Source organism: Cercospora kikuchii (assembly GCF_019650295.1).
Source record: "Cercospora kikuchii DNA, contig_00002, whole genome shotgun sequence".
Lineage (NCBI taxonomy): Eukaryota > Fungi > Ascomycota > Dothideomycetes > Mycosphaerellales > Mycosphaerellaceae > Cercospora > Cercospora kikuchii.
Window position 1 is genome coordinate 5,489,010 of NW_025408583.1, and position 22,443 is coordinate 5,511,452.

At 52.2% G+C, this 22,443-nt stretch overlaps 8 protein-coding genes across 9 annotated transcripts; 4 read left to right on the forward strand and 4 right to left on the reverse strand.

Moving 5' to 3' along the window:
* Nucleotides 1-4,602: 4,602 nt before the first annotated feature.
* CKM354_000437500 (uncharacterized protein) lies at nucleotides 4,603-5,336 on the forward strand (the record flags this gene model as incomplete). The annotated part of the gene is made up of 3 exons (XM_044799610.1): nucleotides 4,603-4,648; nucleotides 4,748-5,051; nucleotides 5,105-5,336. 3 exons carry the CDS (start codon nucleotides 4,603-4,605, stop codon nucleotides 5,334-5,336), a joined length of 582 nt encoding a protein of 193 aa, XP_044655545.1.
* A 523-nt stretch (nucleotides 5,337-5,859) lies between these two features.
* CKM354_000437600 (uncharacterized protein) lies at nucleotides 5,860-8,113 on the reverse strand (the record flags this gene model as incomplete). Its single annotated transcript, XM_044799611.1, has 6 exons — nucleotides 5,860-5,900; nucleotides 6,021-6,055; nucleotides 6,128-6,265; nucleotides 6,343-6,490; nucleotides 6,572-6,945; nucleotides 7,008-8,113. 6 exons carry the CDS (start codon nucleotides 8,111-8,113, stop codon nucleotides 5,860-5,862), a joined length of 1,842 nt encoding a protein of 613 aa, XP_044655546.1.
* A 1,285-nt stretch (nucleotides 8,114-9,398) lies between these two features.
* CKM354_000437700 (uncharacterized protein) lies at nucleotides 9,399-10,895 on the forward strand (the record flags this gene model as incomplete). The annotated part of the gene is made up of 1 exon (XM_044799612.1): nucleotides 9,399-10,895. The coding sequence occupies one exon, from the start codon at nucleotides 9,399-9,401 to the stop codon at nucleotides 10,893-10,895; it is 1,497 nt and encodes a 498-aa protein (XP_044655547.1).
* A 442-nt stretch (nucleotides 10,896-11,337) lies between these two features.
* Nucleotides 11,338-13,215, reverse strand: CKM354_000437800 (uncharacterized protein; the record flags this gene model as incomplete). Of its 2 annotated transcripts, XM_044799614.1 has the most annotated exons (3): nucleotides 12,071-12,099; nucleotides 12,219-13,067; nucleotides 13,206-13,215. In XM_044799614.1, the coding sequence occupies 3 exons, from the start codon at nucleotides 13,213-13,215 to the stop codon at nucleotides 12,071-12,073; spliced, it is 888 nt and encodes a 295-aa protein (XP_044655549.1). The 2 variants fall into 2 exon arrangements, with proteins under 2 accessions (XP_044655548.1, XP_044655549.1); XM_044799613.1 differs by having other exon boundaries at nucleotides 11,338-13,067.
* A 1,141-nt stretch (nucleotides 13,216-14,356) lies between these two features.
* CKM354_000437900 (uncharacterized protein) lies at nucleotides 14,357-15,211 on the reverse strand (the record flags this gene model as incomplete). Its single annotated transcript, XM_044799615.1, has 1 exon — nucleotides 14,357-15,211. One exon carries the CDS (start codon nucleotides 15,209-15,211, stop codon nucleotides 14,357-14,359), a length of 855 nt encoding a protein of 284 aa, XP_044655550.1.
* Nucleotides 15,212-15,829: 618 nt separating this feature from the next.
* Nucleotides 15,830-16,882, reverse strand: CKM354_000438000 (uncharacterized protein; the record flags this gene model as incomplete). Its single annotated transcript, XM_044799616.1, has 1 exon — nucleotides 15,830-16,882. The coding sequence occupies one exon, from the start codon at nucleotides 16,880-16,882 to the stop codon at nucleotides 15,830-15,832; it is 1,053 nt and encodes a 350-aa protein (XP_044655551.1).
* Nucleotides 16,883-18,787: 1,905 nt separating this feature from the next.
* Nucleotides 18,788-19,486, forward strand: CKM354_000438100 (uncharacterized protein; the record flags this gene model as incomplete). Its single annotated transcript, XM_044799617.1, has 1 exon — nucleotides 18,788-19,486. The coding sequence occupies one exon, from the start codon at nucleotides 18,788-18,790 to the stop codon at nucleotides 19,484-19,486; it is 699 nt and encodes a 232-aa protein (XP_044655552.1).
* Nucleotides 19,487-20,441: 955 nt separating this feature from the next.
* On the forward strand, nucleotides 20,442-21,596 carry CKM354_000438200 (uncharacterized protein; the record flags this gene model as incomplete). Its single annotated transcript, XM_044799618.1, has 2 exons — nucleotides 20,442-20,963; nucleotides 21,015-21,596. The coding sequence occupies 2 exons, from the start codon at nucleotides 20,442-20,444 to the stop codon at nucleotides 21,594-21,596; spliced, it is 1,104 nt and encodes a 367-aa protein (XP_044655553.1).
* Nucleotides 21,597-22,443: the final 847 nt, after the last annotated feature.

Genomic DNA, 22,443 nt, shown 5'->3' on the forward strand with positions numbered 1-22,443 from the left:
AGCCATCTTCTTGACCGCCACACACCGAACAGCTCCCCGCGGTGAATCCCACATCAATTTCACCCGTTTTACAGTCGTTGTAGTCATTGTTTAGGGAGCAGTAAATCGACCGGCCTGATCCTGTGGAAGCAAGCACTAGGCTGGTAATAACCGCGAGAAGTGGAAGTTGCATCTTTGTGTCTTCTGTTCGATATGACTTCTTGTAACTCAGGACGGTGTTGTCTCGGTGCAAGTAACGTGGATTTATGGTAAGAATGCGCAAAGCAACCCAACGAAGGAAACTGTTTATATAGTCAGTCGCTCGTAAGCCCTTCGCAATCTTTGTCCTCTGTTTCAACTCGTATTCTGCTTTGCAACGCGCTCTGTCGGCTTGTCTGACTAGATCTCTGCCGTATTCGTCGGACTTCAAACGTGAATCTATTTATGCGTATTAGGGCTTTGCCAAGGTTCTGACTACGATTAATGTACGCTCATCCATGCCAACCCGCGGATCTTACATGATCCGTAAAGCTCATATCATAGTTGTGCAGGAACACGAGAGCTTGTCATATCGATATCGTTCTCCTAGAATCTTAGTCGCAGTATCGGGAACAAGATAGCATTGTGCAAAACTCAAATAGATGGCTGCGGACGATGAAACAATTGCCCGGAATTGTACGAAACTGCTTAGAAGCTCTGCATTGAATGAGGTGCTTCAGTGCCTTGGTTCACACGAAGACAGCATTCTTCGTAAGATTGCAATCGGCTTTATGGATATTCTGCAACATCATCTCGTCTAGCCAGATAATTTCCTCGGCCGATGTCACTCTGATCGCATCTGGATTCTTGGAGAGTAAGCTATAGAGTCAGTGACGTCGGAACCTCGAACAAACGCGATCGATGCAGCCAGTCTTTCTAGTTAAGTCCTCGAATAGGGCTTGTGACAGTGGGCCCGAGTGGCCTTCACGAAGCTACTTACTGAACCAGGGCGAGGATCCGCTTCCTGCAGAAACTCTCTGAGGTGAGTGAATTGATTGATTGATTGATTGATTGGAAAATCTATCTACGTTCTCGTCGGCGTGATATAGCCTCCTCTGCGCGTTTACCGTGTCTTGATAACCCCTCTAACCCTTTCTCTGTATGTTTCAAGTACTGCAAACTGCCATACACAACACTTCTTAGGCTCGCAAACAGCTTCCCTTCAGCTTCATGCCAATGCACACGACGTTTGCTTTCCAAACATTGTTGAAGCTCTTTCAATAGCCGTACCAAGCTTCAAACTCCAGGCTCGAAGCTCACAAATCGATGCTACTTCAGTTCACTCACAGGCAACAACTCACCACAGACCAGGAACTGTCTATCTCGAAAACATGGCCAGCCAAACGCCCATCAATGCCCAAGAGCACATCCTCAAACCTCTCTCTGAACTATGGCAAAATTCTCTAGACCAGAAAGCAATCCTGACGAAAGCAGGTCATATGTTCTCTTCCAGAATCATAGGAGACTTAGGAGACCAGCATGCAGAAAAAACCGCCAGTGAGTTCGACAGAATCATGCTGGACACATTCATCGCCTTGGACCAAGGCAAATGCCAATTCGTAGCTACCGCAGACCCGGAGCATATCCAGTGAGATCTCCATGGTACTCCAAGGCCACTGGGGAGGTATTGCCGTGGTGCGGGTACGTCCCTGAAGGATACGCTGACAACTCCAGAACCAGGCAAAGTACAATCATGCTAATTCCCGCGTTCATGATCAATTTCACAGCATGCGGCCTGCCCTTCTGCTTTGGCATCTACCAAGCTCACTACGAGTCCATGGCTTTGATCGGAGTCAGTTCGTTCTCCCGTGCCACATCAGCCAGCATTGATCTCATCGGTACACTTTCCGTTGGGCGGATGACTGCCAGGGCTCCATCGGCAATCCGGTGAGCGAAGAACTTCCAAGCACAGGCTGTCGCATCGGGCGGAAAGGTCTGTTGCGTAGCTGCGACTTTGAGAAAGGAGCTTTGGGCACTTTCAGCTATCGCAAGGACTTCTCCTCGGTATCGGTACATGTCTCTCGTTCAGTCCTTCGATGACTGTCACGCCAACATGGCTCGATCGGCATCGTCGACTGGCCACGAGGATGATTTCCGCGGGAACTGGCGTCGGCGCATTGATCTGGGCACCTGTCAGCACGACTTGTATACAGCACATGGGAAATCGAAAGCCATTTTGACTGACAGGAGGCTTTGCGACGGGGCTGATTTGTGCCTCGATTTGTTCTCTCCGCCGGTGAGGAGCTGCGTTGACTATCAGCATACGCGCCGACAACGATACGGCATTCATATTCGGGAGCGGCGTTCAGGGTCGCTCTCCCTTCTCGCAAGACGGCAATGCAGAGCAGTTCCACCGCTCAGGCACTGACTGCGGTGTTCCTGTTTGCTGCCTGCTATACTTTGGTCCTTCTTCGAAGTTGCATACGCCAATTCAATAGTATACAACGCCGACCAAGGCGCGAACCTGGCTGTTGTCAGCAATGCCTATAATGCCATCGGTTAAACTTGCAATCGGCTTTATCGCAGATCGTGTTGGCACGTGTCAATGCGTTCTTTCCTGAGCACTCTCCTGAGCGCCGCCGCGACTTTGGCATTATGGATGTCGAGCACAGTAATCGGATCCACGCACGAAGCAGCGGTCAGAGGCTTGCTCGTGACCTTCACCATACTCTACGGTCTGTTGGCCAACGCCTACATCAGTCTGTTTCCAGCGGTTCTAATGAATCTTTTTGGGGGCAGATCAGCTCCCGAGAATTGTTTGGTATCATGTACATCACATAGGGCTTGCCAGCACTTTTGTGGAGTCCTGTCGCTGGCCTCTTTGTGCAAGGCCAAGCGTCACAGGATGCTGGGGCATGTGTAGTGATAGCATCGTTCGTTGGCACGCTGCTGTTCTGTGCCTCGGCGGCGCTTGCTTGGGTGAAAGTTGGTCTTGCACGTAAGCGTGATTCGGTCGCAGCTTCATATATCTAAAAGTGAGCAAAGAAGGGAGCAAAAGAAGCGGACTGTAGTCATAAGCGAAAAAAAAAAAGATAATAGAACCACGGAACCCAGCCTTGCAGGTTCAACATGGAGAAAGCATCCCGACCAGCTGTCCGACGAAGTTCCAGCAATGTGCAAGAAGACGTCTGGAGGGCTGCTGCTACTTAAGGGCAGCCAATAACAAGTTCCCCTGCATTTGACGCACTGGGTATGTTGTGACTCTGACAAGTCCTTGAAACCTAGCCTTAAACCCTATTACACTATATCCTACCAAACCCTCCTCTCTCCGTGTCCCCTTCCTTCCTGTCTTTCCATTTTCCCTATGCTAGACTCATCACTCAACTACAATTCGCCCTCCATCCATCCGATCCATACGCCCCACCGACATCTCCTGGATAGAACTCCTGATCGAAAACACATCCGTTTTGATCGACTTTGCAAGGATGATCTTGCGTGCACAATTGTTTCTTCCCGTCGTTTTCTTGGCTTGAGTGAGGAGCGCAATACCCGTCGCCACCATTCGTATCTTTGACACAGCTCTGTTTGCAGAAGTCTTAGCGTTGGAGGATCTCGGGGGAGGGACTTTTTTATGGAAGAGCGTTGCATTTCTTGTTGTCTGGGATCAGTCACCATTAGGCGTGAGAGGAATGACGTACCCCGGCTGAGGCGAAAGGCAAGATAACAGAGAGGAGGGCTGCGGCTGCGAAGGAGAGCTTCATGGTTGCGTGTTCATTCACTATCGTGCTGTCGATAGAGACGAGAAACAATTCGATGTGAGGTGTTGTCTTTTCTTGTGGATCGGAAAAAGATACGCAAGTGCGGATGGGCATATGGTCTCGCAGCGCTAATATAGGAGTGGCGCACGCGGTCATGTATACCGCTATCTCCTTAGATGCCCGCGATAGGCACGACGCTTACCGCATCGAAGTCGCAGTAGCGCAAGTTGGAGATGGTTCTCGTACGGCTAAAATTCTTGGTCTTAGGGTTGCAGACTCAACGGGTGGGCAGTGGACCACTCGTGCCGAGGCTGACGCCGGTTTTTCCAGTGTCGGTTGACAACGAGATGCGAAACCGGCGATGTGAAGTGGCTGCGTTGCAAACATCAGACAGACGCATGCTCAATGATGCTGATTGATGAGAGTAGGCCGAGAAGCATGACGAGGCGAGTCCGCATAGAGCTGTCTTCATGTAGACGGGGAGCCCCCTGTCCGAGTCCTCTCCAATGAGAAGGACCGTCCACGCTCGTCTTAGTCACCATGCTGGAAGTGCTTATGAATGGAGCTCGGCGAAATGGGAGTGGTCTGCACTGCGATCCTCGGGCGGCGGCACAGTACGATATTTCAGCGTACGCACAGGTACGCAAGGTGATGTGATGCGGAACGCGAAGCGAGGAGGCCGCTGTTCCCCGTTGAGTCCGCATGGGGGACATCCGCTAGCGTCATCCCAATCGGCGTAGCTGTGCCAAGCCCGACGGACACACGCCGAATTCACAACGAGCACCACCGCACTTTGCACTTTTCCCTTCTGCAGACGCCGCAGCATCGTCCATCGCCAACACCTCCACGACACTCACCCAGCGACCTCCGCCCCGACACCGACAACATGCGTTACATCTACTCCCAGGAGACGCTGGACATCCCAGAGGGTGGTACGTCAACCCCGCCGTCCTCCGCTCCCACCGCCGACACCGTTTGGCGCATTGGGAGGACAGTACCAGACAGCAATATCAAAAACTGACTCTTCACAGTCAAGGTCAACATCAAGACCCGCCAGGTCACCGTCGAAGGCCCTCGTGGCAAGCTCGTCAAGGACCTCGGTCACTTGGCTGTCGCCTTTTCCCACCCACAGCCAAACCGCATCAACATTGAGCTCCACCACGGTTCGCGCAAGAATGTCGCTACCCTCCGCACCGTCCGCACTCTCATCAACAACATGATCATCGGTGTCACCAAGGGCTACAAGTACAAGCTGCGCTACGTGTACGCTCACTTTCCCATCAACGTCAACTTGGAGAAGAGCAACGAGACTGGTCTGTGGAACGTGGAGATCCGGTATGTCTATTTGCGCTGTTCTGCAAATTTGCTCACAAACTGATCGAGAACAGCAACTTCTTGGGCGAGAAGCTTGTGCGCAACGTCACCATGCAGCCAGGTGTTGACTGCGAGGCCTCCAAGAACGTCAAGGATGAGCTCCAGCTGACTGGCAACTCCCTTGAGGCCGTCTCCCAATCCGCCGCCGACATTCAGCAAATCTGCCGTGTCCGCAACAAGGATATTCGAAAGTTCTTGGACGGTATCTACGTCTCCGAGCGCACCAACATCGTCGAGGAGGCTTAAGCGCATCACCTCGATTGATGATGGCAAAAAGTTTTTTCGTTGCATGAATGTTCCAGATGATACCAGGCAATGGCGTCGAGGCGCAATCGGAAAGTCAAGAGATGGCTTTGGACGACTTCTGGGCCAGACAACTACTGGGTCTTCTGTGCAAAAGCGCGACCATGGGATGGACGAGGAGGATGATGAGATAGGGCAAATACTCCGAATACACTCCCTGCGCTTCGCGCGCAACACGCTACCGACCTCTCCTATGTCCACGTTGGGTGTGACATCGGACGGGAGTTCCATCTCCTTGTTCGCTAGAGAGGCTGGAAAGCAAGCGCGACCGTGTCATGCTGCTCGTATTGGTGCAGCTGAGGTCGCACTTTGCTGCTGCTGACTACTGTTCACAGGTCACTCTGTTCGATGTGGTTCCCTCTCGCAATCGTATCTCGCTCGCAATATCTGCAAGGTGACACACCAACGCAAAGACTGCTTGGAACCACCTCCGAAGGTAAGTCGACTTGAATTACTCTTGTGCTGTTCACAAGTACACTCCTGGAAGATAGATCGGCATCGCATCCTCTCACAAGCTATCAGCAATTTGATACTTGTTGCTGCCATCCGCGTCCATAATCCAAAGCTGCCCATATGGCTGCTCAGCTTGATCGTAGCTTGCCGCTTCAGCTTTCCACCCCGACGCACCACTCGAGTACAAGATCCTACCATCGTACGTCCATCTGTTTGTAACGTCTTTGTCAGTTATCGGATCTCTCACATACAATCATTACGAACATGTACGACAGACTCACACTCCGTGGGCATCGTTTGCAGCAGAATCTGTCAGTACTCGGAGATCCGTGCCATCGGGCTTGATCGTACAGATATCGAAGTTCGTCACATTCATCCTCCGGGTGAAGACGATGCGTGAGCCATCTGGGGAGAAGGATCTGTATCAAGAAACCGTCAGCTACTTTTCCTCGTCTTCCACTTCGCGCTGGAATCACGCAGAACAGAAAGGACTTACGGAAAATTGTCACTCATCGTCCCCTCAGTGAGCCGCGTAGTAACGTTCTTCGCGATATCATAAACGTATAGCCCATAGCCTGCCTGGCCTGGATGACCCCATTGGCGATACACGATCGAATTGCCATCGTGAGAATAACTTGGAAATCCTGTTCACATTCGCATGGCCCGTCAGCAACACATCTTCCACCTAAAACCTCGAAACACCTACTGGAGATCTTCGGCCTTACCTGAATTATTTCTCAAATCTGTCAGCTTCTCCGGCAGAGAACTATTATCAGCCTTGACACGATAAATCGCAGCAGCGAATTGTCTTCTCTGCTGGAAATAACCTCCAGCTCCGAATGCGATCCATTCTCCATCGGGCGACCAAGCGGGTTGAATCACTTCCATAGGAGCTTGGAGATTATTCGTCAGGTTCCTGATCGGACCTGCAGCAGGAATCGTGAGGTTCTTGAGAGGTACGTTATCTTCGTGAGCGAGGTCTGACACATTGGCGACCACGACAGATCTTCGCCATGGATCTGGGAAAGCAATCTTGTCGCCTTTGGGAGAAGTCGTTGGGAATTGTTGCCCGATCGCATAGATCCATTCTGGATCGGGGCTGAAGGGTTGTGAGGGTCGCGGTTGAGGACTTCGAATACGACTTGTTTTCCATCTGGTGACCACGAAGGGTTGTTGAATGGCATCTGTAAAGTCCGGAAAGTGACAGTCTTGTCGGGCGCATTGGTGTAGTAAATCCCCGCAACATCGGCGTGGCTCTTGACGAAATATCCTATCCCGAGCTCGTCGTTGACGTACTGAGGGGAGACTTTGAGAACGTTTGATGAGGTTTCCTGCTTCGTCTTTCCAGTCTCGAAATCTACGGACCAGATCTGATTTGCCGCGTCGTTCCAAAGACCTGCGGAGCGGGCGTTGTAGGTTTGAGTTCGTTCCATCTCATAATACACTATACGTTTTCCATCGGGAGACCACTTCGGACTTCCGAGTGCATGACCAGGTTTCGTGGCGACAAGTCGAAAATCCGTCCCATCAGGTCGAATAGCGTAAATCGAAAGTTCTTGCGTATTCTCCCAGGCTGTTCCGTCGCCGTGGTTGTACCATCCAGTATTCCGGTCAGAACTGAAAGCGATCCATTGACCATCCGGAGACCAGGCGGGTTTGAAGTAGCCGTCTGGACTCCAAGAGACGCCTTTTACAGATGCTGTGTTGGTGAGGTTGCGGGTTTCGCCCGTTCTCAAATCTTTCACCCAGATATCCGCTTTCCAGCCATTATCCGAGCTCACATACGCCAACCAATTCCCATCAGGCGAAAGCACACCTTGGTCATCTACTGCATCTGTCGCGACGAGTTCTTCGATTCCTGTGCCGTTCACCCGTACACGATAGAGATCCGCTTGGCCGGCTCCTCGCTTCTCGGAAGTGTAGACGATGTACTTGCCATCTGGTGAGAATGTCGCATGGTATTCGAATACTGCAGTTGAATTGGAGAGAAGTCTTCGAGCATTTGTGCCGTCGCTGTTCGCGATGTAGAGAACCGAAGATGATGGAGCAAGACGATTGAACATTAGAGTTCCTTTTTTGCCCTTTGAGTCAGGTGTTGTGGTGTTGCCCTTTTTGTCTGAGAGGGATATCGAGATGTCGCGTTTGGCGTGAGGGGCGTTGTAGCCGTGATAAGATGCGGCATGGCCGCTGTTTTGATAAGGACATGCTGCGAGTGTGTTACTGGTGAAGAGTGCGATGCTTGCGGATGCTATGCTGAGAAGTCGCATGTTGACAAGATATTGAAGATATATGAGTTCGTTGCCGGCATCGATAGTAGAAATGTCACCAATAGAAAATAAAGCGAGTGTCTGTCACCTTCATTAGGTCGAATAGCGATCAAGTCTTCAGAAAACAGTCCACCGGATTGTTTTCCACATTTGTAGATGTGGCACCCATGCCTCACACAACTGACTAAATGTCGAGAGTTTGTAATCGAGCATGGTATACTAGTAGTCGAGACTAGGATCAGCCAACCGAAAAAAGAACCAAACAGCAAAGTAGCAAATTGCGAAGGACCAGGTATCTTGCGGGGAGGCAAGCAAATAGCCATAGCCGGAGGTTTTCCCGCACAGCATAGCTGTGATCATAGCATGCCGAAGTGCGAACAGTCGGATGTTCGGATTTAGGGCTTTCTGCACCCTTGTATAGGGCTGAGTAGTGCTGACCATGTTCACTCATCACTCATCAAATAGGATCGAGGATTATTGTCAGCAGCAGGGATCTCGAACTCTGAAGATCATGAAGATGTGATTCCAGACAAGGATCTGACTTCCAAAGGGGCAATTCTGTCATGTTCCCCGAGGTCGTTGGAGCATGAGTTGACGTTGGGTTTGAGTTTGAAGCTAGGAGAGTAGGGCTGGCATGTACATACATTTCAGCAACCGTGTTTTTCTCCATACACACCGTATCATGTGCACTCTGTATTCTGTACCACTGAGTGACACAATAGCGATGCCTCTACAAGCCATCATCGGTAGACTCAATTCGACGGGAAGAGCAGCCCAAAGACCGTTGATCGCACGACCTAACTTTCTGCTAGACGTCAAGAGGACACTTGAGTCAGATGTGGTCATGCAACATCATTGCTACACTGCTAAGACCATACGTGTGCTGTGCATTGCGGTAAGACAAAAGATTGTCATGTAAAATCGCATGTGACTGCCAAGCCGAAAGCAACCAGGTCACTGCGATGTTGTGGACGTGTCTTAAGCCCAGCATAGTGCATTTTGCGGTCTGTGTACAATGAGACTATATGCATCGAGCGAATGCTTGTGGTTTCAATGTAGTCGAGACGTAGCCGCCTGCTAACCATCGAGGCTGTGCCTCTGCCATGTGGTGGCTGTGCAACGCCCCCACGTACGTTTGCGGAGACACAGCCTGGTTGCATAAACCGCAAAAACACGGCTACGATTCTGACAACCAGCATCGCATTTGATGAACAGATCGCGGTTCTCTCTGGGAACATCGGGTCATCGTCACCAGCAGCACCAGTCAAGCAGCACTTCAAAGAAGATGAGGCTGTTGAAAGTATCGTCGGTGGATGATGCAGGCGACAAGTTGGAGCTGGTCTCGTTCATGGGCGAGGACCTTCCGCCCTATGCTATACTTTCGCACACTTGGGTTGACGGCCATGAGGTATTGTTCGAAGACGTCAAAGCAGGCACATCTGGCCAAAGTACTGGGTACGAGAAAGTCAAGCAGGTAGCGCGACTCGCAGCGGCAGACTCTTACGACTACGTCTGGATCGACACCTGCTGCATCAATAAGTCGAGCAGTGCCGAGCTGTCGGAGGCCATAAACTCCATGTACAAATGGTATCAACGAGCTGCGATTTGCTATGCATTCCTGCTGGATGTTGTATTGCCAAGATCCTTTCACTTTGAGGATAACACTCCTGTGTTCAAAGCCCGCCCCAGGGACTACTGGTGTACATTGTGTGATTCTTGGACATTCTACGAATCGCGTAACTCCATGCGCTCAAATGACGACGCAAGAAATGTTGTGCAAAATTGCGAGATCTGTGAAGCTGCAGTACAGGTCGAGCAAGCCCTATCGACCTGTCGCTGGATTACTCGTGGCTGGACCTTACAAGAGCTAATCGCTCCTCCTGAGGTCATATTTTACGGCCGCGGCTACTCCAGATCTGGGACGAAGACGAGCTTAAGTCCAATCCTACATGTGGTGACAAGGATAGATGGACAGCTCCTACTAGGCCGAAAACCTCTGCGACACGTTGCAATTGCACAGCGCCTCAGCTGGGCATCTAGGAGAGCAACGACGCGGCCAGAAGACATGTCGTATTCACTATTGGGACTTCTAGGCGTGAATATGCCACTGCTGTACGGAGAAGGGGAAGATGCATTCATCCGACTCCAACAGAAAATCGTAACGGACACCAACGACGAATCAATATTCGCATGGATATCGAATGGCCCGGAAAGGGGAGGCATGCTTGCTAATTCACCAAGTGATTTCTACGAATGTAACAGAGTCCAGCTGACCTCGGAGAGCTTATACACTGATCGTCCCCCATACGCTCTGACCAATCAGGGCATCGAGTTCTTCACCCCAAGCTTACGACCTTGGGACTCCTGCCAGAACTGGACTGCCCGTATATCGCTTCGGGCGCTTTGCTTCCTGGGCCCCACTCCCGTATCTCCTTCGTTGCCGGCCAATCTTTATCTCGCATGTAAAGACGTAGATCCCACTGATGGATCTCATCGTCAGGTGATCATAAGGCTTGCCGCCGAGCGCTTGCGCTGGCTTTGGGGCAACGAGTCACGGACTACATGGTCACGAGTGCCCGATAATCCTCGCGGGCTGGCTAGAGGGTCTTCTATCTTGCCTGCAACCCGTGGACAGCTCCGCCTTATCGTCAGTAAAAGCAGATATTCTTATGTCCACCAGGACAGCAGATCCCACTCTGCTCTATCCGCTATAGGCGCTTTTGGATTCCCGTTGGCAGCTGCACTAATTCCCACTATTCTTCACCGGATCGCCCAGTCCTAATAGCTGCTTTGATCCTGGCTGGGTATGGTGTCAATCCCTTGAAGAGGTCAGCCTTCATTATTGCGCTTGTATTTGCTCTCGTATTGGGTGTATAGAGCTACCTCTTTTTTGTATGCCTACAAGAAACTCCATATTGCGGCGTCAAGTTTGAAGACAGATGGACTTTCGTAGTCCCACCAACACCAGAGCTTCCTTTTGCATCCGGCAAGTAGGAATGTAAAAGCCAGAGTCCGCAAGCATTTGCAGCAATAACGGTAATCGAGTAGAGTCAGGGATAGACTGTAACGTAAGCAGCGGGGCTTGATATGCCTTTTTTACCAAGAAAAAATTGAGCTCAGCCAGATGAGGCTGGTCTACCGATGTTTATATTCTGGGCGTTGGGACAAGCCGTGCTCTTGATAGTTGCAAGCCCTCCGTTAACTGAGTCGGTCGCTTACGTCAATTATCCATCATCGACACTTTCTCTCAGCAACGATGTCTGCGCATACGCAGTCTTCGCGGCGAGGCCACCAGAGCCAAACTCGTCAGACCATTGCAGCTTTTGAGGAGAAGGATTCATTGGGATCCTGCTCTCAAATTCATTCCGGTCCAGGTGCAGTTCAGCTTCCCCGATGTATGCCGGCAGCGGATCCTGACCAAGCCTGTCCTTATGCTGGATATGCACATCGATCGCCTGGTCACGAGCAACTCGGATCACAGTGGAGAACTTGTTACTGTACGAAGTGCCTGTCACCGCGAGACTGTAGAGACCGATCAGTACAGTGACGAAAGCTCCAGCGGCGGCCGCTCCATACGCCGCAAAGAGCCGTTCTTTGTTGTAGCGATAGGCGTTGTGGGTGAAAGATATAGAGACATTCGACATGATTGGCTGTTCTGCTGCGATCTCCGGAATGGTGAGAAGAGATAATGACATGTTCTGGAAAATCTCCTCAAGGGTCTCTACGAACGGCCGCAGTGGCCGCGGAGTTGTGGAGGACTTTGTGTAGTTGGCATAAAGCGGGTACAATTCTTCAGTAAACGCAAGTTCGGTCTCCAGTATGTGAGTCTTGTCTGTTCTTGGTAGATCTCCCGAAAACAACATACCGACAAGTAGCTCTCCGACGACTTCCATGTAAGCCAGGTACGATTGGACCTCGGCAGTGTTCAGCCCAAAAGCCCCCGGGAACGAGGCACGATCACCTGAGCTCTCGACGAAGATGGCATTCTGGAGCTCGATGGCATTGATGTTCACACCTTGATCCCCATTATTGAAATTGAAGGATACCATATAAGTGGCATTATAAAGCGTGCAATTCAAAAGAGCCACATCGGTGGAATGCAGACCTTTCTGCGCCATATTGTCTCGGTAAGCCAAATACAATGCCTGCGGTCTGGAGTCGTCTGTGCCGAGGCGAGCGTCGGAGGGCAGAACGTAGTCCTGGTAGGGAAAGGGAACATATTCTGCTATGCCAAGCGACGCGTCTTCCAAAAAGCTAGTGATGTTGAAGGGCACGATACTGCTTTTGGCGACCCATGCCACGTAGGAAGTACTGAACGTAGTGCCACAGGTTGTCGAGCCATTCAGACATTGAATGCCCGCTGCGTCAAGCTCACGGAGAACCTCGTTCGGGCTGCTGATGGGTATGCACTGTACCGAGGGAGCGTAGAATGAGAGATCGTAAGAGGAGTTCGCTTGTGGGGCCGGAATATTTGGGAGTTGTCCTTGATATGCTGCACCAAACAAAGTTCGTCTGATACGATTCGTTGGTCCAGCCCACTCGGCGTCGAAACTGTAGCCACCGCCTCTCATCACAGTTGGCTGATCTTTGGCCAGCATGTAAGTATTGACAAATGTTTCCTTTTTTTTGTAGTCTGGAAGGTAAATTTCCCTTATCTCGTGCGAACGGAACTCTTTCAGCACAACTCTCAGCGCTGAGGGCGGGAAGACAACCGCCAGAGGTATCAACCAGGCTACCAAGGCCAGGCACCCCAACAGAGGGCTAGCCTTCAAGCTATTCCAGTTGAAGAGTTGATAGATAACCTTCATCTGATCTGCCAGATCATCAATAGTTGACAGCGAAAGAGGCCTTCGCAGTCGTTGCCAGAAGATCTGCCAATAGACAGTCGAGATAGTGATAACAAAGGCGGCGCGGACGAGGAACGCAAGGCCGGTACCGATGGCTATGTTCGTGCCTTGCGGTCAGCGTGCTTGGTCTACTCGACGGCCATGTAATCTGGAGTAGAAGTAGTGGTGTCCGACTGCGAGTGCAATGCCCGCGATGAAAGACACGAGCAGTGTTGTTGGCACAAGCCAGTGCGGCAGGGACTGACGTTTGGCCATGTGTGCTGCGATATACTTGTGCAGACAAGCGACAGGCTGCTCACGAACTCATCTGTTGGCGTCGCAGGGGGGAGATGAAGAAGAAGGTCACCCCTTGAGGAGGACAACGATATGGCGCAATGTTTCGAAGCGACGAATCGCTGTCTCGTTCCACGCCGGATGCTCGGCAGCTGAAGCAGCCACCATTGGATTCGCCCAGGTAAGGTGGTGCAAAAGAGGGGGCTCAGACTTGGCCTTCATGCAAGCCTCCTTAGCAAAGCGAGAGCTTAATCCCTCTCGTAGTGTACACCAATTGCGACTCCGTCAGCTGCCTTCACTCTCGGCAGCGAGTGATGGCGTTGGTCCATTGTATTCTCCCCTGGCCAATACCGCGATATTAGGCGCCGCACACCACAAGGCCGGATCAACCCAAAGGCGTGGCTTGCAGCGGGGCGAAGCACGAGAGTCGGCAGTTCGTCCAAGCAGTGGTCGACTGGGCACTGTAGCGTGGCATGCGAACAGCCCAGTGTAAGACAGCGAGGCTGAGCCAGAGCAACTCTGCGGGAGGCCACTATCTTGGGACCAAGGCTGTGGCTTTGTCTGGACGACGAACTTTTCGCGTCGCGAAGGTTGTCCTTGGTTTCGCTTTCGCAATTGGGCTTGGCACTTGGGCTGGTGGGTACTAGGTACCATGTTGGGTTGAAGTCTTCATTCACCGCACTATTTAAAATGTCAGTTCTTGCAGGGCTTTCAACGCTTGCTGTTGCCAAGCGGCTGGCTGTAGACGATGTGTCATTTCTTGGTCTGTCTTCGGCGCTGCTACAATAACGAGATTGCTTTTCCAACTGGGTATCAATCCTTTCACTTTGCTTCTTCTCCGTAGCCATCCATATGGCGTTCCCTGCATATCTTCTTGCCAAGTCGTGCCTTCTACATCCATCCTTCGTCTGACCGAATGGCTCCGCCGTAGCCGTTCTGCAGCAACTAGCGCTCATCTTTGACCATATGTATTGCCGCAAACGAGCGACATGTCGCCGAAGCCATTGTGATCTTTCGATGATTTCCTTCTCAAAGATATGGCCAGCGACTTTGCTCCTTCCCCTATTGCACCTCGTAATCACTATTACCACGCCCCTTCGATTTTGTTCAATTGCACTCTCCATCAATCCTTCTTCCGATCCACTCCCGTCACTCTCTTCCCGCCCATGCTCTTCAGCGTCTCCGCTAGCTTCCCACTCTCATGCAGCGCCTCGATATCGTCTCCTCCACCGATCGACTTTCCATTGACCAGCACGTTCGGCACTGTTCTCCGTCCAGTGCTCTTCGCCAAATGCCTTTGCAACCCAGGTCCCAGTTCATGAATATCAAGTTCCACCACATATGGCTTCGGCGTGATGTCGTACAAGTCCAGCAGAATATGCTTTGCCTTCTTTGAGTACGGGCAGTACGATTTCGAGAACACGATTATAGGCCCTTTGCGCAGGATGTCGTTCAGCTCCGTCTCGATCTCCTCGTCTTCTTTTCGCTTCTTGCGAGCTTCTTCTTCATCCTCGTCCTCTGTCGCTGTTTTCGGCTTCTTCACGTTCCCAACCTTCGCCACTCCATCGTCATCCGCAATGCCTTCGGGAACGCCTTCGACAACCTTCTCATTCCCAGGCCTCATCAGTGGCTTCTGTCCTTTGACTCTCTTCTCTCCGCCCGCTACGACTTCCGTATACGCTGGCTCGACTTTCGCTTTCGTCTTGCTCTCGCTGCTCGTTAGGTCCGCTGCTTCATCGTCTGCGACAGCTTTGTCGTGTTCTTTCCGTAATCGCTCCACCCGTTCTGCGCGATCCCGCTCATCCGCAACAACGCGGTCGCGTTCCAGCGCTGATTTCTTGCGATCAATTGCTGCGCGCGTGCGGGTGTAGAATGCGGATTCGTGGGTGTTTGACGCGCCGTATGAGAGGTAGTAGATGATTGCGATTGTGAGGAAGGCGATGAGGCCAATGGTGCGAAACTGGCGTGTTGAAGGCATTGTGGCTGGATCTATGGGGTCGTCAAGGAGGAGAAGGAGATGAAGAAGGAGTGGATGTTGGATGGATTATGTGGAGCTATGCCTCCCTCGGCGGACCTGCAGTAGTTGGGACCAGAGGCTAGACCCCGCATGCCCGCATGGAGTTGGCGTCTGGAAGCGGGCCGTGCGCTTGCGCTATCATTGAACAGGACTAGCGTGCAGCGGCCGCACTGCTTCACTCCACTCCGTGCGTTCTTGCGCTTCTGTTCTTCCAACACACTGTGCAGATAGAATCACAGCGATCACCGTCTCTCCACCGGCAATTTCAGAAATCATCAATGGTTCCGGGAGATTCGTTCACAGCTTCAAAGCCACCAAGTTCTGGCAAGGTTTCTGCGAGCATTGGATTCTGGAGTGTCGCCTTAATCAGCTGGGCGAAGAACTGCTGAGGACCTTTGATACATTTTAAGTATTCTGTATTGAACGTGAGTTCATCTATGGGATGGTGAGCTAACTTGCGACTGAGGCAAACCGGTTCCGATGTTGCTGTCTCCGCTCGAAGGCTGGAGGTTCCGCTCTGATCTAGCAGCTACAATATAACAGCTTCCCTCACAGGCGTATCCAGGCCGGATATCTAACTCAGTTCCCACTCAGGTTGCTCCTGAAGAACTCAACAAGTCTTGCGAACGGAATCAGCTCCACACGATCATACAAATCAGTATGCCCTGCTCCTGGCACCCATATGAGTTCCTTGGGCTCTGCCGCACGCTCGTATGCTGTCTCACTGAACTCCCGTGAATGAGATTGGTCACCCGAGATGATCAGCAACGGGCGTGGTGAGATGGTCTCAATGTCCTCGAACGGGTAGAAGTTCATAAATTTGGTGTTGGAAGTCAAGGTCCGATGGGTGGTGGTGTTGGGCAAAGCTCCAGCGGGCGTGAACTCGCCGCGAGAAGTACGGTAAAAGTCGTAGAATTCCCGATCCATGGCGGTGGAGCTGTTGGTGATCCTCAGAGGTGTTCCGATTGCCCATTGAGGCTCTGCGCCCTGTAGCTCTGCCCATCGCTGGAAAGCAGCTGTGGCGATGATCTCCTTGCGCTGGTCGACGTCCTGCGCGTTTCGAAGACCCTGGCGGTTGACAGCACCCATGTCGTACATGCTGGCTGTGGCTACAGCGGCGATACGAGGGTCTATCTTCGCTGCGCTGATGATGAAACTACCGCTTCCGCATATTCCGATGCCGCCGATGCGAGATCTGTCGACGAAGCTCAGTGTGCCCAGATAATCCACAGCTGCGCTGAAGGCTTCAGAGTATAAGTCCGGAGACACAGCTTGGCGTGGCAATCCTTCGCTGCCACCGAAATGTGGAAGGTCAATAGATAGTGTAACGAAGCCTTGTTCGGCCATCTTGGTGCCGTAGAGATTTGCGCTCTGCTCTTTCACTGCTCCCATGGGATGGCCGATCACGAGAGCTGACTGGTTCGAGGTTGATGAACGATTGACGGCGTCCGGAAGGAAGAGATTGCCTGCGACTTCCGTCTGGTACAGGGTGTTGAAAGTGACGGGCCAGATCGTGACATTGTCGCTTCGGTAGAAGTTTGCGGCGCCATGGGACAGATTTTGAGCAGTGGCTGATAGTGCGCTGAGCACTGCTGCTACAACGGCGATGCGGATTCGGGTGAAGGAGGACATGGCTTGCTGTGGCTCTCGTTCAAGCGCCTGAATCGATGATGGAGTGTGGGAAACGAATGATGTGTGAAAGGTGAGTATTCAGATCATCTCCGGATGCCTTTCTCTGCTGATATATAGTCAGTGTATTCTGAACATTACCAAGTATGATCGTGGACACACAATGCCAATGTTGCTACGCGCGGCATTAATATATCAATGGCATCATCATCATCGCGGCCGCGCGGTCGATGGAATATTTGATGATGCGCTACTGCTTCAATATCAGCGCGGACAGGAATCTCTTGGCGCGGCCGCGCCGCGTGTCTCAACAACAGCGGACGCGGAGGCTGCTTCTCTACCTGGTCTGAGCGATTCTTTGATATTCGGCCTATAGAATGCAGAAGCCAGTGAGACCTGATGCCCACCTCTGGGGCTTTGAGTGGAGCATAAGTTCACATACGAGAAGCCCGCTGGCGTTGCAAGGTATTGCCTTGTCGTTGGGAACATGGCATGCAAGACGCACTGCCACCGTCTTTCTAAAGGTCTGTGCGATTTATCCAGCCTATTGGTGCTGCGATGTACCGCTTTATCCTATCTCTCTGCAGGCAGCCGCCCGGTAGCGTAAGTCTTCGAAGTGGGACCACAACCGTGCACCATTCTGCGATTCGGTTCGAGAGCTACATGTATCGTGTCTGACAGCTTCACGCTTGTCCAGTGCATCAGGTATCTTGCGCCCGACAGATAGTCTGCTTCCAAGATGTAGAAATCTCTCGCTAACCACTTGGTGGAGCATCGACAGTGTCTCGTGCAACAGCTCGGCATGTATACCGATCCGGCAGGGACTATCAGCATCTTACCGTATCGCGTTTGAGGACACAACATTCGTCCTCTTCGCTTGGTGGCAATGCGTGGCGCTTCGGCCTCCGAGGCAGTGCTCGCACCGTAGGAATTGCCCATGCCGCAGTGGTAGCATGGGTGCGAGGGGTTTATAAGCAATTTCCAAACGGGTAAAGCCTGACACCTGCTGTGAGTTGTCGGCTGACCATTGAGGCGTGCTCTAGACGGACGGCGCGAGCTGACATGGTTGGCAAGGTAATGGTGGAGGACCAACACTTCTCTTGCACATGAAGTCCCTTGAAGAGTTTCGGAATATTGTTATTCCGGGTCCGTTTCCGCTATCGATAAGAACGTGTGATATAGGCAGCAACAAGGACTTCAACTTCAACTTCACCTGCCGACGCTCAGCAGGCACTCTCTTCTACACTTCCCATCACTGCGAGCAGACCGGACAACAGGCATGAGGTCTCCAGCGGGACCATGCAACACACTCTTGTTCTCATTGACGCGAACATCTGTCGAACGTGGCATGGACGCGTGATCCGCGCACTCTTCGCGGCCTGGACGACTCCTCTGTGGCGTTCCTACGATGCAGGCGACCCGATGTCACTCAGGAACAGAAGCATACCCCGGAATTGGCTCGACATAAATCCCACAGATGGTAGCGAAGCCGAAGAAGCGCGACAAGATGGCGATTGTATTGCCGAGCGGACGACCGCCGATCCACACTTCGTGATGGCTTCTGCCCCAGCATAGGCCACGAGAAAGCCTTGCGAACTTTGTGCTCCACCTAATTATGGGAGGCAGCAGCTCTCGCAGCACTTCTGAGGTCTGCCAAGTCGGCTGTGCGTCCGCGTTGGCTCAGCTACCAGCAGCAGCGTCATAGCAATGTCGTATGGGACAAGCAGCATGCATGTCTGCGGCATGAGATGCATTGCAGCTCGTGACTCATAGATCTGGTAAGGCGGCAGCGTCATCCAGAGTACAAAAGGGCACATCTTCGCCCAACAGCTAGGACCAGCGCAATCTTTCTCTTCCTCCCCTTCCATCATTGGGACCTTCTGAACCCAGCGACCCCTCTCAATCAAGATGGCAACCACCAAACCCTTCTCTCTCAAGGTCGAGGGCAACGCCGAGATTCCACTCCCGGCCGAAAGAGCCATCATCAACGTCCTGGTCAAAAGCGAGGGGCACAACAAGGCAGGCGTTTCCGACGAAGCCCTCACTGCCGCTAAACACATCGAGAAGCTGCTTCGCGAGATCTCTTCGTCTGATAGCAGTGCTGAGGCCAGAGCGGCGTCCCCAGTTGCACACTGGTCGAAGACGTCACTCTCAGCCACATCCTTCCGCTCGCGCAACGACGAAGGTGAACTCCAACCACGCCAGTATCGAAGCAGCATCACATTCGACATACGCTTCAAGGAATTCAAATCTTTGGGCGCCTTCGGGACTAGAGTCTCATCTGTTCCTCACGTGGAGCTCAAAGATATCGAGTGGATCTTGACGGAGGAGACTCAGGCTTCTTATCGCTCCCAGCTTCGCAAGATGGCTGCCGAAGATGCCATGAGGACTGCGAAGGACTATTGCGATGCTCTTGGCTGCGGCGAACCGCGGCCTGTTGAGCTAGAGGCAGATGGCTACCGAAGCAGTGGAAGACGGTACCATATGGCGAGCCAAGAACTTGGCGCAGAGGAGGACGATGAGGATGACCGCTCAATGGTACTGGAGTTCACGCCGCAAGAGGTCAAGATGAACATGGGGGTGTACGTGACTTTTCATGCTGAATAAGTCAACTGGTAGCTCCTGCACGTGGTTTTGGTACTGATGGTGAACAGCTCCAAGCGCGAAAACGTTTAAGCGAAGAGAGGCGAACGAGCAGAGCCGAAGCATGGTGACCTCGACATTCGTTGCGATAGCATTGAACAACAAGCTGCTCATTCTCCACTAGTTTCGAGCTATATTTTACGCTCTTCACGTTCAGTCTCATGACGTTCAGTCGTTGACAGCGAGCAGGCTCAAAGCGTCTGCTTGCAGAGAACGACGTGCCACTCGCTTAGGCAAGGCTGAATCCTGCAACGAATCAAGCCGCTCTCCCACCCAACGCCCCGTGTGCGCTGTCCGCTTTGTAAGCCAGAGCGAGTGTCGGCTAAGTGTGAGTACAAGGGAGCTGGTGCTCTGTATATTCCTTAAACGCGGCGAATATACTCGTCTCCGTTGCCTGGGTGAGATCAACTACTCCCGCCACTTACATCGCTCGAGGCTGCGGGAGATAGGGTCCATGGAACGATCCACCATCCCATCTAGAGAAACTCTTTGGTTCGATGAGCACTCTAGACGCTGCCGTCAAGGCTCGAGGAGCAACCCAGAGATCATCCTTCGCTGTCATTGTGGCTTGCAGCGTTCCATATACATCGGCTGTGGAACCGCACCTTCTTGAGGTGCAGTAAGTAAACAGGACTTGCCAGCAGAGTGAACGCGAACCCTCAGCATCTGTCGGGGCGAACGAGTTACATGCGTTGGCGAATCAAGGTGGACAAGGCATGTTTAGGGGCCGGCAGGTCCTTGAAAGGAAGCAAGAACAGCTACGAGGTCGCCAAACACGACTAGCCACCCTGCATCCACTTCTCGAGCGTGCGTACAATGGTGGCGGCCAGGATCGTATGAGCTGAGGGGTTGTCACAGTGTCGCTTTCTCTTATCTGTCACGACAAGGCTGCTTTGACTCCTGCTTTCCAATCTTCATCATGTCGTCGAACGCTCTCGGCCACAAGAAACTGAGTACCTTCATATGGGAACAAAATGGCCGGGTATTCACTGATCATCCTAATCCCTACGATGTCGGACAGAAAGGCCCAAGCATGAGCTGGCTACGAGATGAGAAGCAAATTGGAAGTGGAGGGTTTGGAAGTGTTTTCCGCGAAACGTGCGTCGATGGTGAAGGTGCACTGGTAAGAGCTGTCAAGATCATCAGCAAGCCTAGTACACCTCAACATGGTACACCACTCGATTACGGCAGAGAGTTAGCGGCTATTGGTCTGTTTTCCACGACGGAAAAGTACGAGCGATTCTTCGTCAAGTCAGATGGATGGTACGACGATTCGGAGAATGTGTATATCAGCATGGAATTCATGGCCTACGGAAGCCTCCAGCAACATTTGACACAGCCACTACCAGAAGCTGAAGCGAGATTGATCGTTGAGCAGGTTCTCACTGGGGTCAACTATATGCACCAGGAGAATTATGCACACCGGGACTTGAAGCCTGCGGCAAGTCGAACAAGGCTCTTACAGTCCATTAGAAGCTAATTTGTGCCTCAGAACATTCTTGTCGCCGCACGTGGCCCAAATTGGGTTGTCAAAATCGCCGATTTTGGCTTGAGTAAGCGGGTGGTGGATGACGAGACAATGTTCCGCACTGTGCTAGGCACTCGCGGATACCAGGCACCGGAAATTTTGAGCCTCCCACCAATTGGTAACGGTGAACAGCTTTCATACACCGACGCAGTGGACGTATGGTCGATAGGCGTCATCTTGTACGTTATGCTCACGAGACAGATGCCATTTTACCCGAACAACATTCTCGCCGGGTACGTGAGCGGGACTGTTCAGTTTCCGGTTGAAAACCTGCAAGCTGTAGGAGTCAGCGTTTCTGGCCAAGATTTCGTGCGAACCCTCTTGACGGCGAATCCACAGGACCGACCGAGGGCAGCCACATGCCTCGAGCTCGCCTGGATGACGGGTTCACAAACAAATTCGACCATGCAGGTTTCAACTCACGCTGCTAGCTCTAGTGGCTCCAGTGGGCAGAGGTTAGGAGGCTGCGAAGACTCGGCGCATAGATCTCGCGGATCATCGAATCGGCGCACTGACTCTCAGCGCAAAGAAGTACATCGAGGATAAGCGTCAGTATAACAAGATATCACGGGCGACTGCTGTCACTATTGCCTTGGAGTTGGAAATTGCATCGATCATTGCGAGACATCAAGTGAACGTCACGTTATGGAGTTCTGTTATCTACTCGGGCTGTGGTTCGCGTAGTGAGACCACAATAACCGAATAATTGCCATAACGAGTGAGCTTTGATATGTTGACAAGCATACACAGTGTTCAAGAGGACCGTACTGATATTGGAGGAGGCGATGCTGGGGCTGAAGGCTCGGTGGTGCTAGAGTCGTCGCGCTGGAGTTTACGCCGCGGAAATTTTAGATGAAGTGAGCAGTGAGCTGTGGCGCTATGGAGACATCTATCTCTCGCCAAAGCAGGATCGATTCGAACAGCCCGGAAACGCAAGTCTGAGGGTGTCTGACATACCACACTATCTATCACCCTTCCACATGCCAACGTGGAAGCTGTGGGAGTCTTCGATATTGCTGTTGCCCAACTTCTGATTGGCAAACGAGCCGTCCGGTGCGCCGACAGTAAAATTGCCTGAGCGTACGACGCTTGAGTCGCCAATGCTCTGATCTCCAGACGCCAATTTGCCGCCTGCTTTGGACTTGGCGTTGGGAATAGTGCTCGCCTGTCTCCGATGTGGCTGCGCGGTCGGTCACTGCCATCATGAGAAACTGGAGGCTTGGGTCGTGCGTGGAGACCTCGTCTGAGGTTCTGTCCGTAGAGCCTCGCGGGACTAGTAGGGTATCTTGCTCCGTCGCAGCAGATCGCTGGCCATTTCCACTCCCTGAACTACTGTATTGGGACTGCATGTCCTGCGCCTCTTTCTGGCGAGTGTTATTCCTTTCAGCCATTG